The following is a 14,487-nucleotide window of genomic DNA, read 5'->3' on the forward strand; positions in this document are numbered from 1 at the left end:
TCGTTAGTGGGTGCTTCAGAGTCAAATGTGAAAAAGCAGCATGGTGGAAAGGATGCCAGATGTATCTGCTTCCTTTAAGGACCCAATTAAAATGAAACTGCAGTGTCCATTTTCATTCTGTCCGTCAGAAGAAGTATCTGAATTTTTAGCACAATTTAGAGCTTTTGATCTTTATCCCAATTGAAGTAAAGAATGGATACTTAGGGGAGAGAAAGCTAAAACTCCTCAATCATTGAAAGCATTGTTGGGTTTTTGGAGTAATAAGTGAGTAGTGCTTTACATATTTGTAGGCTTTCTTTCTCAAAACTCATCAGACTGCCACCTCATAATAATATAAGGCTTCTTAGTCCTATGAATAAGAAATTATTTTCTTGATCAACTACACTATTTACTTTAAGTTATATGTTCAATTATCAAATATTCCAAGCATAAGGAATACAGGGAATAATATATAAGTATCTATGAATGCATACTCAGATTTAGGAAAACTTGAACAAATGGAAAGGTATGTCGATGTTTTTGGTCAGGAAGATCCACATCATAAATAGATGAGTTCTCTTTGTAAATAAAATGTGATCCCAGTGGTAATATCAAAGTTTTTTGTTTTTAGTTAGGTTGATTCTAAAGTTCTTATGGAGGAAATAAATGAGCTAGAATTGCTTAGAAAATCCAGAAAAAAAAGAATAATGTGGGAGGACTAGCCCTACCATATGTTAAAACTTATTTAAAAGCTACGATAAGTACAATTGGATGGTTCTAGAACATGAAAAGAAAGCTATTCAATCAATATTCATTCTTTTCATCCTTACTGATCAGCAGCAGCAGCAGCAGCAGCAGCAGCAGCATGTCCTAAGCCCCTAAACCCTCCCCTCCCTGAAATCCTCATTTCCTAATGTCCGTGGTAGGTGAGCAAAATAAAAGCCTTAATTTATTTAAGACATTTTGTTCCTTTTATCTTTTGCTGTATAACAAACCACCCTAAATTTAGTGGCAGCCGTTTATTTTGCTCACAGATCTGTAGTTTGGTCAGGATTCCGCAAGGACAACTCCTCTTTTGTCTACCTGGAGACTGTTGAACAGGCCCAGTGCCCGTCACGGCTGCCACCTTGATCTTGGGCTCCTCCACCTGTGAAATATGTTTGTTGTTTAAGCCACCCAGTCTGTGGTATTTTTGTTACAAAAGCCCAAATAGACTAAGACAGCATGGGTGCTGGATCATGGAAGTATTCCCGCAGAGCAGTTTTTCAGGATCCTACAACTTTTGTTTTCTCAGCTTCTGATTCTTTCACCTATCATATAGGGTAAATTTAGATCCATATCTGTATCTGGGATTTCGATATCTCATAGGAACCTCTTTCCCCTATTGAGAGAACTAGGGAGACGACAATTTTCATTACTGCTTCTCTAGACCAATAGATAGAATTTTTCTTCTTGTTTCCTTTCCAAGGTCCTGGATTTATGCAAGGATCTAAGTTCAGTTCCTTATTCCCAGAGAGGAACAAAGCCAAATGTCCTGTTTTTGTGAAGGTGTTAAAACTGAAGCCACTAGACCATAAGACCTGTGTGAACTTTACAAATCTCCAAATTCCTTTTTCATTTCTGTTGCCTGGTATTTTCCTTTCTTCCTTTTGAGCGCAGATAAGTATTAAAAATACATATTTGTTATATTTTTAATAAGAATTTTTTTTTGGTATTTGAAATGGAGGATGGATTGAGTCAGCTTACTCTGCTATGTTGTTGGAAGTTAACATAGTTAACAGTGTTCATTCATGAGGTAATGTCCCTAGAGAATCTGCATAGGCTCACTCTGGCTGATCATTAAAAATGTAGATTTCTTGGGTTTCATCTATGTTTTATTGAAGCAAAACCTGTGGAGATTGTACTAGGGAATATCTGTTTTATTTTTTATTTTTTATTTTTTTGGAATATCTGTTTTAAATGAAGGCTAAAAAGTGTGTGGCAAGGTTATAGGATATGGAATCTATATAGAGAGAATTGATTGTATTTTTATACAGTGAATAATGGGAAATTGAAATTTAAAAGAGCAATATCACTTACAATAGCATTAAGAAATCCTAAATACTTAGAGGTGTATTTGACAAGAGATGTGTGAGACCTGCATTCAGAAAACTACAAAATGTTGCTGAGAGAAACTAAAGGCCTAAATAAATGGAGAATTGTACCTTGTTAAAAAGTGGGTAAATTCAGTATCATTAAGATGTTACTTCTTCCTCAAGTTTATCTACAGATTCAATGCAATCTGAATAAAAATTCTAGCTGCTTTTTGTGTAGAAATTGACAGGCTGATTCTAAAATTCATATGGAAATGCAAAGAGCCTAGAACAGCCAAAACAACTTTGGAAAAGAACAAAATTGGAAGGCCACTACTACCTGATTTAAAGACAGTTTTTAAGCTATAGTAATAAAGATAATCTAGAATGATCTCCCCACCTCAAAATTCCTAACTCAACCACATATTTTTCCATGTAAGATATTTATATATATATTTATATTTACAAGAATTAGGACACAGGCCATCCTTGGGGGGCCATTATTCAGTCTACTGCAGATCCCATGTGGATGCCCAGTTGTTCTGGCTCTGTATAGCCTTGCCCATCTTCCCTTACTAACATTCAGTACCTGCTCTGTCATAAATTAAATTCATATATATGTGTACATTTATTCTCAGTTCTATAGTTTCCTTAGTCATTTTGCACCTTCTTCCCCAGTACCACATTATCTTAATTATAATAGCTTTATAATAGATCTTAATATATCAAAGGCAAATCAGTCTAATTTATTCTTTTTGAAGAATGTCTTGCTTATTATTAGCCGTTTGATTTTACATTTAAATTTTATAAATCAACCTGTCAAATTCCACCAAATTCTGCCTGCTGGCATTGTGTTTTAGCAGAGCATTGAGATTATAGATATAGATCAGTTGGAGGAAAATTGACAATATTATGATATTGAGTCTTCCTTTCAAGAACATTTGCTAGTTCTCCATTATTTAGATCTTTGTTAATATCTTTCAGTAAAGTTTTATGATTTTCCCCTTGAAGATCTTAAGCATATAGTGTTTGATTTATTTCTAGGTACTTTATATTGTTGCCATTATAAATAGTTTCTTGAAAATTAATTTTTCTGATTGTTGTTGTATGTAGAAATGCAGTTGACTTTTGTATCTTGATTTGGTAACCATCACTATTACTCTATCTTATTAATTTAAAAAAATTATAGATTCTTTAGGATTTTCCAGGTGGACAGTCCCAAAACATTTAAATAGTGGCAGTTTGTTCTCACTATTTGTATTTTTCCCCTTCTTTTTTCTTGTCTTACTGCATGGGAATGGAGCTCAAGTATAATACTGGACATCTAAGATAGATGGCAAGGTTTTGAAAGCCCCTAGTTATATTTCTTGGAATTTAATGCAATGAGATCTCTTGCATTCAGAGACTTAAGAGCTGTGAAAGGGGGTTTATAGTGCATCTCTCTGCCTCTTGTGTGAAACTAATAAGACACTGTAATCAGAGATGGGAAACTTCCCTATTTTAAAAAACATTTAAATATTTTACTCTTCTAACAAGGGATCTGTCCTTAGAGCTTACTAGTTCCTTTAGGTTTGTCCCTCTTGCTGTCTTTTTCCAAGACAAGAAAAATCCCTGCTTTGTAAGTCTTGCAGAAAAGTAGCATTTGTAATGCAACCTTAAAATTTAGATTAACTCTTAAAAAGCAAGGCTGGTTATCACTTGTACTCCCATTCTATCCTGGCTAGCTACAAATAAGACAATCTCGCTTGAAGTAGTTAATAATTCCCAAAGAAACATTGGCTCATTGCTTTATTACAATGCATCTTTTATTATTATTGTTGTTATTAAGGAATGCAGTCAGGGTAACAGATGGGGAAAGCTTTAAGCCTGACAGTTATAAATAGTCTTGCTGTTTATTTCACAATATATCTGCAGTTCTCTTTCTTTGCCATTCCGAAAGTTGGATCCCTGTCAAAATACGTTTTTCTTGACCAAGGAATGCAAATCATTGCTAATAGATTAGAACTCTAAAATATATAATGGAGTAAGTTGATAAGGTTCTCTGAAAATTTTACTTATATTTTAGAAGATTGTTAACACAATTTCCTCTAATACTAAATGCTAACAGAGCATCAAAGTTTTTTAATCTTCAAAATGATACACATGGAGTAAATATATTATTTTTGCTTAAAGAACTTTAAATGGTGTAAATTTAAGGATAATCTATCCAATTGTCAAAGATTCTCAAAAATGGTAATATCCCCACTGTTACAGAGTGTGTGGAGAGATAGAAACCTTTAAATCTGCTTGGTGTTTGTGTGCAAATTTCTACAACCATTCTGGAGGGCAATATGGCCATAGCTATCAAAATGTCAAATGTGTATCTCTGTTCTGGCAATTTTATTTACAGTAATGGTGGGCTAGACAATTTAGATAGATATTCTCTCCCCTCACTTCCATCTCCCTCTAAAAATAATTAGAAGATCAAGGAAAAATATTTTCAAAGCCTTTTTGAAGGCAAAAGAGAACTACTAGAACAGTGAAGAGTTACAGGGCCAACACCCAAGAGACGGAGACCAAGACAATCAGACTTTGGCGGCCACTTTATCCTTAGCAATACCACCTTTTTGGTAGACGCTACAGAGAAGCCTAAACATTAAATGGAATTAGGGAAGATACATAGGAGTTCATGGGATGCCCAAGGAGAAAGGGCCCTAGTAGCCTTCCAGACTTTAGGATGGGACCCAATGAAATGAGGACTGGAAATGCACCAATCCTCACAATGACTGAAGCTCAGCTTTGGCTTCTTTTTCAATTACCAATTTAATTTAAACAGTTCTTCAAAAAATAAAAATTAAAAAAATAAACAGTTCTTCACTGGGATTCCAGAACATCTCTAATATTTTAAAGCATTATTGTGTATGAGGAATTGACTTCTCCTTTTTATCTAGGATATTACTAGCTATATATTCTTCTTAGGAGAATTGAGAAGATAGTCACTCAAATGACTTTGGTACAAGGCTTAATTCTCTCACAGAATCTTAGCTGAGAGTGGAAAGGTTAGGGCATCCTAATGCCCTCTAGTCACCAGCCAGAAGCTAGAGGAAGATAATGTCTTCTCAGGGCCTCAAATGACCACTCTTGGCTTTATACACGCTGACTAGCACTCAGTCAGAAATAACCACACATTTGAGGAGACAACACAGTCTGATAGAACACCAAGGTAAACAATAGAACCTCCATAGAGAGCCAGAAAATAGAATTATTTGGCAGATTTTTTTAAATGTTAAACAAATTTTCAGTGTTTGTTTTTTTTTTTTTTTTTTTTTTAAGAAAGATTGATCAGAGGCCTGGAAACTATAAAAAATCCTAATGGGAAGTCTGGAACTGAAAAGTTATAATGACAAATTAAGAACTCAGTAGAATTAAATAGTTAGGTACAGCTAGAGATAAATTTCATAAACTGAAAATTAAATAAATCTAAAGAAAATGCCCATAACGAAGCATACAGAGACAAGTAGAGAAAAGAGCATCAGAGTCAAATAAGATGTAGCAAAAGTTTATCTATCTGGATGGAAATAAGTGAGAAAATGGAGCATAGGCAATATTTAAGACATAATGACTGGAAACTTTCCAAAACCTGAAGAGTGGCATTCATCTACAGATTCAAGAACCATTATGAACCCCAGGAAGGATACATGCAAACCACCCCTGGGAACATCATAGTAAAACTACTGAAAACCAAAACCAAAAAGAAAATCTTAATGTAGTCAGAGGAAAAGGCATTACCTCAAATGAGCAATAAGACAAGAAGCTGACTTCTCAATAGAAGCAGTGGAAGACAAGAAACAATAGAAAATCTTCAAAGTGCTTAAAGAAAATATAAGAAAATTGTTCATAAATCATTCAAGGATATTAATTACATTATAATTTATTGAGTGAGAAGTTGGAAGCCCTTCTCCCTCTGCCCCTCCTCTCTGCTCACTTTCTTGCTCTCAAACAAATGAATAAAATATTTTAAAATAAAAGAAAAATTGGAAGCCGTTTAAATATCCAACAAGAGTCACTGGTTAAAAAGGCTTACTTACCTCAAGGTGCCTGGGTGGCTCAGTGGATTAAGCATCTATCTGCCTTTGGATCAGGTCATGATCTCAGGGTCCTGGGATTGAGCCACACATTGGTCTCCCTGCTCAGCGGGAAACCTGCTTCTCCCTCTCATTCTGCCTCCGCCCCCTATGCTCATGCTCATGCTCTGTCTCTCTTAAATAAATAAAATCTGTAAAAAATTAAAAATAAATACCTAATCTTCAAGTGATGGTTTGTAAAAATGTTGCAAGTATATTGTTAAGTGAAAAAAAGCAGTTTACTAAATAGTATATAGCATATGCTCTCATATTAAACTTAATATAGTATTTACTATTTTAATATGATTTCATGTAATATTTTAGTATTTAAATATTAAGTATGGAAGGATAAACACTAAAAAACTAATAGTGATTTTTGGGTAGTGGAATTATGTGAGAGTTTCCACTTTATAATATTTTTATAATGGTCATGTATTATCAAATGAAGATATACCCATTTTTAAAAAGGAAACAAAATCAGTTAATACTATAGAGATTGTGTTCTCTCTTCACCCTGGGCCCACTGTGGATGTGCAACTACAGATATTGTTTAATGGATCCCATTACCTCTACTGAAAGAAAGTCTACAAAGTAGGGGTAAGACTCCTAGACCCATTATCCCTTAATACCCTGATCTTCCTAAATCTACTGAAAATCCGTGAGAACAATGTCTTTTGGAGCCCCATGGTGATTCTCATAAGAAGCATCAATTAGTGGTCATATGTCTCTAATTTAGAGAAATTAGTTTTTTTTTTTTAATAAGAAACTGAAGAATACCACTAAGACTAGGTTAATTTTTTTGTCTTTTTTTCCTGATAAAATATCTGCCTAAATTGGAAGATAACCTGCTCTCTAAAGATAAGAAACTACCAGTATTCCTGTTTCCCAAAGATAAGCTAAATCTTTTTTTTTTTTTTTTTTTTTTTTTAGATAAGCTAAATCTTCAGCGTTGTTTAAATTGCAGTTCCCTGGGTCTATTGCAGGGAGATGGTGCAGTACTGTTGATTGCTTACATTGGCAACACATTGTGCATAATTTGGGGTAATGAAGCATCTTTCAAGGTAATAAAGTCTAAATTGTTTTTATAGGCCGAGAGATCCGTCTGCCTCTCCGAATCAGAGGGGAAGGAATGGGACCAAAGATCCACTTCAACTTTGAACTGCTGGACATTGGAAAAGTCTTTGTTGGATCTATACATTGTTATGAGGTAAGCACTAAAATTGTTCACTGAGACTCAAATAATACTTACCTTTCTTGGTTTATTTTATTTTGTGTATGTGTTTATTGATAGAAAATGTGTGCAGTCACATCCATTTGCCATTACTCATACTCAGACTCTGGAATGATCTGGCTCTTCCTTGTCTTCCTAGCCTTGTTGAAGGTTTCTCCTCTAAATTTCCTGGAGGCAACGAAGCCATACTGTAATTGGTTTTATCTTCATCCTCTTGTATCTTGCAAAGAGGAAAATCATAATTTTCTCTCCATCTGTTTAATGCTTGTTCTCTGATAACAAATCCTATAGACCAGAGGACAGAGAAACTTTCACATTTTCCAGAATGTCCCAATGGGGATAGCTCTATTCACACTTCAGAGTTTTCTCTGAATGCACTAGTCTCCAACCCATGACTTAAAACCAGTCATTGTACTTTCTGGAACTTTCTGATTGAAACTTCCCTGCTTTGTCTTTCCAATTAGATAGAAAATGATCCTTTCACAAGATGTACTCATGGGTTCTTCAGTATCAAAGTTACTTCATTGTCACCTTGCCACTAACTTTGTATCTACTTTTTTTTGTTATGTCAAATTGTAACCATCAAAACTTTATTTTACAAAGATTCATAAACTTTAAATGTTTGTGTTTGTCTAAAGATAATAATAAAATAAGTTATTTAATGAGTGACAAATAGGGGTCAGGTTCCAGGCTTTCTTGTGTGTACATGTTTATGTATGTATGTTTAGTTTCCAATCCTTGCAAAACTGTGAAAGGTAGGTTTTATTGTACCTATTCTACAAATGAAAAATAAGTGGCAGAGAGTGGTAAATACCATGAACAACATTGCCCTTCATGTATGTTGAGCACAGTACCAGTACTTTTACATTCATTTGTTTGGGCCTCTCTAAACCCTAGAAAGTAGGTGTAATGACTATTCTCGTATTATAGCCAAGGAAGCAGGGGCTTAGAGAAGTTTTACTAGTTAAAGTAATGCTAGATACTGTAACAAATACAAAGATCTATACTCTCTCAGACATGACCAGTCTATTTTGTTGCTTACATGAGGTCTATCAGCACATGGCTCTCTGCCAGCAGAGCATCAGGACCCCGGCTCCTTCCAGCTCATAGCTCTGCCACCCTTAACATATGCCTGCAAGATTGCAGCCTCACATGTGTCACACGGGAGGAAGGGGAAAGAGCAGGGAGAGATGCCCTTGGAAGATCTCCTGTAGGAGTTGGGCCTATAGGTGGCACTCGTCACTTTCATTCACCTCCCATCAGCTGTCCTTAGCTACAATAGTAGCTGGGAAACACATGGGAGGAAGAGGGAGTGGGTTCAGTGAAGAGCAAACCTGACTCTGCCTCGTGTGTTAAGTAACTTGGCTAGGTCATTCAGTTAGTAAATATTAGTAAGTGGTGGGTTACTAGGGCCTTGTATCCTGGGAAGAGAAGGGCTTTTGCTGCCCTTTCAATCCCGGCGCTTTCATCATGAGCAAATCCAGCCTACAGCCAACTCAACCCTCAGTCCACCTAACCTTGGCATGGGAGGCAAATGCCTGGTTGCTACCCAGAGCTTTCTATTGTGTTTTTTATCCCCACATTCACTAAAGTAACTGTGGCCTAAGCAGGATGATGTGAAAAGTAAATAGAAATGTTACTGTCATAGTGAGACGGAATATACATAAGAGCATTTCTTAAATGAAGAAATCAGTCACATGACTATGATGAAGTGAACAATGGCATGCCTACGATGCTGTATTGGCTTTTGCATTTTGAAAAAAGGGTCACCCTGGGAGGAAAAAAATGTGCAATGCTTCTAATGAAATTGACATTCTGTCCATAATTTATCCAATGTGCATTTCCCTTACATCTTACATACTGTTCCTAGTGGATGCCACACCAAAAAAAAAAAAAAAAAAAAAAAAAACCCTTTAGTTCTGATGCAAAATGGATAGGTTTTCCTGGAGTGTAGTAATAATTTCTTACAAATTTAACCGAAGTATATTTGAGGCCACTACTTCCCACCCTCCTAGATTTGAACAATAAAGCAAACCATAGCCAGCTAAATAAGTGTTATATGAGGTGCTGCATCAGATTGGGCAGTTCTGAGGGCTGTGCATTGGCAGAGAAGGACATGGACATGGTAAGGTGCTTCTTATGGGAATATTTTGCACTCTCTGCGTATTTAGTGCTGATGCCTCATTGCATCTCTCTTTCAATTTATTATGTTACCTACTTGAGACAAATTTGAATAACTAGTTATTGCCCGTAGTCATTGCTGAGCTTAGCAAATACATAAAAGTAAACCACAGCCCCAAGAGTGTACACGGTTCCCAATATAATTAGAAGGAAAACAAGGTGACAGCTCTAGTATAAATTTTCTCCTCCCCAAGGAATTGGACTGCAAGGGTAAGGTAATAAAAAGGTCTCAGAATTTCATCCCAAATGACTTTCTGGATTGTGCCTTCACATGAAGATGCCCCTTTGCCAGGGGGAGAGGAATGACATGCATGTTCTTGAACATGGAGGAGCCAGTGCCTTATACAAAATCTGGGTAAAATATTGCTCTTAACCAGAAAGTAAAAAGACAACCCATGCATCTCCCTAAGGAGTAACTGGGGCATAGAGAAACAATGCAGGTTTCCCAAGGTCACACAACCAGGAAATCCATGGTAAAGCTGGGATTTGAGCCCAGGCAATTTGGCTTCTGAGTCCCTGGCCATAATCACTTTCTGCATGGTCTCTTTAAAAGGATCAAAAAGTGAAGCATGAATTCTATGACCAGGGAATTTAAAACAGAGTGAGGGATATGTGAAATGGATGTAAAAAGATGAATAATATATCAAGCAGCAGTTAGTTATGTATCTCTTTTGGCGCATCATCCATCTTCCCTTGGAAGAAGTGGTGGTTTTCTCTGCAAAGGTCTCTGACTCTATTCTATACATACTCTTGATTCCTTCTTCTTTGCTTCTCGGGAGGCAACCAGAGCCGATGGCCACCCCACATCCACCCAGACCCCATTCTCTTGGTTACCTAGCCCTCTTATCTTACTACAACAATCATGTGGGCCAGGCACTGGGTATGTATTATCTCATTTAATATCACTATCCTGGGGCTCCTCTGCCACACCTCCCATGGCTTTGCTGCCCCCACTCTCGCTCCACACCCCCTAATCTTCTCAAAACAGGAATCTCGAATAGTCAACCACTGTATCCTCCATACTCACTCACTCCCTAAACATTTGGACTCTGGATTCTGCAGTCACACTCCATTAGAGTTACTTTCTTCTTAAGGGCAGGAAGACCTTAGTCAAAAATCAAAAATCTGGGGGAGGTGGGTGGGGGGTTGGGGTGACTGGGTGATGGGCACGGGGGGGGCACTTGGTGGGATGAACACTGGGTGTTATGCTATATGTTCGCAAATTGAACTCCAAAAAGAAAAACAACAACAACAAACCCTAAGAATAAATATGGTATGAGAAAAAGTATTCACATGGCAAATAAAAGGTCCCACAAAATTAAAAAAAATATATCAATCAATCAATCAATCAATCTGTAACATTTTGGGCAGCCCAGGTGGCTCAGCGGTTTAGCACCACCTTCAGCCCAGGGCGTGATCCTGGAGACCTGGGAACGAGTCCCACGTCGGGCTTCCTGCATGGAGCCTGCTTCTCCCTCTGCCTGTGTCTGTGCCTCTCTCTGTGTGTCTCTCGTGAATAAATAAATAAAATCTTTTTTTAAAAATCTGTAACATTTTCCCAAAGTTTATTCCCCTTTGGTTCTGACTACATTCAATCCCTTCTGGAAATTTCTCCTCCCTTGGCTTCTGATATGTAAGAAGTAACCTCCCTAGGTGTTGACATGTCCCCACATACCTTTCTGTACATTCCTTCATGATCTCCTAGGCTCTTTTTCCTCCAGTGCTTTGAGAGTAGGTTGAAGAGCGTCTGTAAATAGAAAAACATGCTGTTCACCTGTTCAGGTGTAAGCATTGGCAAGGAACTGTCTTAGAAGCCCCGGAACAGTGTTGCATGGTTATAGCAGAGGCAGAAGCACCTTAGGCACTGCAGGCGGTGGGAGGGATGGACTGAGCCAGGAGTGGAGAACTCTGAATGCCAGGCCTGAATTTTTTACATACACATACCTAATGTGCAAGCAAATATGGACCTATAGCATACAGAAATAAAACTTTCCTGTGGTAAAACAGTTGCTTACATAAGCAGCCCCAAATAATTATATCCACACAATAGAGTTTGAGATGAAAGTATCCCAATAGAATGAAATCTTGTAGCACAACAAAGAAAATCCTTGTCATCTGGAATCCACAGCGGTATCTCGTTCACATTCTCCAGGCTAAACTAAAAACATTGGCTTAGGTAGCATCGCTCCTCTGTTCTGATTTCTTATTTTACAGTATGCCACTTGTTCTCGACCTTCTTGTACATATAAGATAAATACCTCCCTTCCCTCAGTTACCCTAGAGAGTATTAGAAAAAGGCATTTTAAGGCTCTTTTTTCAGTGGATGTAATTACAATCAGTATTTATAACATGACTATAATACACGTGACAACTTTGTTCCAAAGAGGATACTAAAAACACAGAATTATTTCTGCATTGGGATTCTTATCTTCAGACCTTCAAGGCAGAAGACTGTTCATTTCTCCCCTGGAGTTTCTCTCTGGCTTTGATTCCTGCAGCTGTCTATGTGCTGGTATTTTTAAAAAAAATTTTTAAGATATTTATTTATTTATGTTAGTCACAGAGAGAGAGGCAGAGACACAGGCAGAGGGAGAAGCAGGCTCCATGCACCGGGAGCCCGATGTGGGATTCGATCCCGGGTCTCCAGGATCGCGCCCTGGGCCAAAGGCAGGCGCCAAACCGCTGCGCCATCCAGGGATCCCTATGTGCTGGTATTAAACAGTATAGCCACATGCTTATATGAAAACAAATCAGGGACACCCGAGTGGCTCAGTGGTTGAGCATCTGCCTTCGGCTCAGGGCGTGACCCTGGGGTCTTGGGATCAAGTCCCACATCGGGCTCCCTGCATGGATCCTGCTTCTCCCTCTGCCTGTGTCTCTGCCTCTCTATGTCTCTCATGAATAAATAAATAAAATCTTAAAAAAAAAATCAGATGTCCATGCTCTATCTTTGCATTCTTGGCTTTTTATTGATATAGGCAATGCTATCCAACAAAGGCAGCATTGATGCCCTCTTCAACGTGATCCCTCCAACTTCGGCTTTGGGGGCCTGCTTTGTTTTCAGCCCCAAGGAAGGTATCATCGAACCAAATGGAGTCCAGGCGGTCCAGATCTCTTTCAGTTCTGCCATTTTGGGACATTTTGAAGAAGAGTTCCTGGTCAATGTCAATGGGTCCCCTGAGCCTGTGAAATTGATCATTAGGTAAGATATTATCTATAAGTAATGTGGAAGCTAACTGAAGCTTTGATCTACTGCCTTCTTAAACTTTAAGGCCAGATCATGTCTTGGATGTCCTCAACTGTCTTTGTTGGTAGGAACATGTCAAAAATAATGGAGTATTTTAATTTCTACCATTGTTTACCTACTGAGCACATGTAGCTTATTATTGTAACATGGATACAAATGCTATTTAGGGATCTAGTTTTTCTACAAGCTATAGCTTCATAAAATAAGGACTTAAAAATTAAGCTAGTTCCTAGTTATACTCTCTGTTTTAGGATATTTAGGGAAAATAAATCATTACAGTAACACCTGGATAAAATCACTTTCTGGTCTAGGCTTTAGCTATTATCCCAATTTCTCAAAACTTTAATCTTTCATTTTTATTTTAAGGAAATTTAAAATGCTCTCATCTATAATACTTCCAGGTATTGTAAGAAAAAAGCCTACTTATAGCATCAGTCATCCAAGGCTAGACATTTGCAGCTTTTGTGCTAGAAGTCTTTTGATGGCCTCTCCAGCTATTTGTGGTAATTGAAAATCATTAATAGCAGAGTTTGTCCTCAGGTTTTAAAAAGTTCTCTATGACCAACCCATTGGGCAGATCTACAACTTTGGCACCTGGTGCTTAGAAAGATCATGTCTTCAGAACACATTGCAGATCCTATTTGGATTTTCACAGCAACAGGTTGTTAATTACCATGGCAGTCTCTCTTATTATGATTACTGCTAGCAGGACCTCCTTCCATCTACAGCTAAGGTCTCCCTTGGGGTCTGGAGGTAACATAGAAAAGAGACAGACATATGTGTCTTGAAGAATCCTAGGAAAATGTGTTGGTCTCATCAGATTCAGAATCTCAAGATAAGCTTAAAGGTTATTACCACTTCTTTCAATTCTACCTAAGTGTCCCTATTATGGAGTGAATTGTGTCCTCCCAAATTTATATATTGAAATTCTAATATCCAGTGCTTAAGAATTGGACTGCACTCAGAGATACGACTTTTAAAGAATTAAGGTAACATGAGGTCATATGAGTGGGCCTTAATCCAATGTGACTGGTGTCCTTATAAGAACAGGCACACACACACACACACACACAAAGAACAGGCACACAGATAGGAAAACACCATGTCAAGGCACAAAGAGACGATGGCCATCTACAAGCTGAGGAAGCAGTCCCTCAAAAGAAACCAACCCTGCTGACACATCACTAGCAATATGTGAACAGGTTAGATTGTACTGGGGTTTTCCGCTGTGAGTAATAGGATTTAGGAATCTCTCAGGGACCTACTCACATGCAAACTTGGATTCGTGATACTTTGGCTCCTCGTGGAGGTTAAGTCTCTCATTTTATCCTCTGGACATTATGTTCGCCCAAACTCCCAGGTCAGTCTCTTATTTTGGATGTTATTTCTGGTTTCTTTAAAAGGGAAGGAAAACTTGTTTGGGGAAAGAATGTTGTGTGCATCTTAAAACAAATCACAAATTTCTAAGAGAAATATTCTTTTTTTTTAATTTTTAAATTTTTTGTTTGCATATGATTGACACACAATGTTATATTAGTTTTAGGTGCACAACATAGTTTGACAAGTTTGTACATTATGCTGTGCTCACCACAAGTGTAGCTACCACCTGTTCACCATAAAACATTATTATAATACCGTTGACTATATTCCCCATGCTGTTCCTTTTATTCCTGT

The 14,487-nt window shown here is 37.5% G+C and overlaps 1 protein-coding gene across 8 annotated transcripts in view; it reads left to right on the forward strand.

Moving 5' to 3' along the window:
- The window catches only part of HYDIN (HYDIN axonemal central pair apparatus protein), a 384,136-nt gene that overhangs the window by 153,165 nt on the left and 216,484 nt on the right, over positions 1-14,487 (forward strand). For 7 of the 8 annotated variants that reach the window (XM_077889901.1, XM_077889900.1, XM_077889907.1 and 4 more), the window contains 2 exons: positions 7,243-7,361; positions 12,545-12,768. In XM_077889901.1, coding sequence (XP_077746027.1) covers positions 7,243-7,361; positions 12,545-12,768 — 343 coding nt within the window. The remainder of the gene's footprint in view (positions 1-7,242; positions 7,362-12,544; positions 12,769-14,487) is intronic. The other variant, XM_077889922.1, reaches the window with a different exon arrangement.

This window comes from Canis aureus, chromosome 3 (assembly GCF_053574225.1).
Source record: "Canis aureus isolate CA01 chromosome 3, VMU_Caureus_v.1.0, whole genome shotgun sequence".
Lineage (NCBI taxonomy): Eukaryota > Metazoa > Chordata > Mammalia > Carnivora > Canidae > Canis > Canis aureus.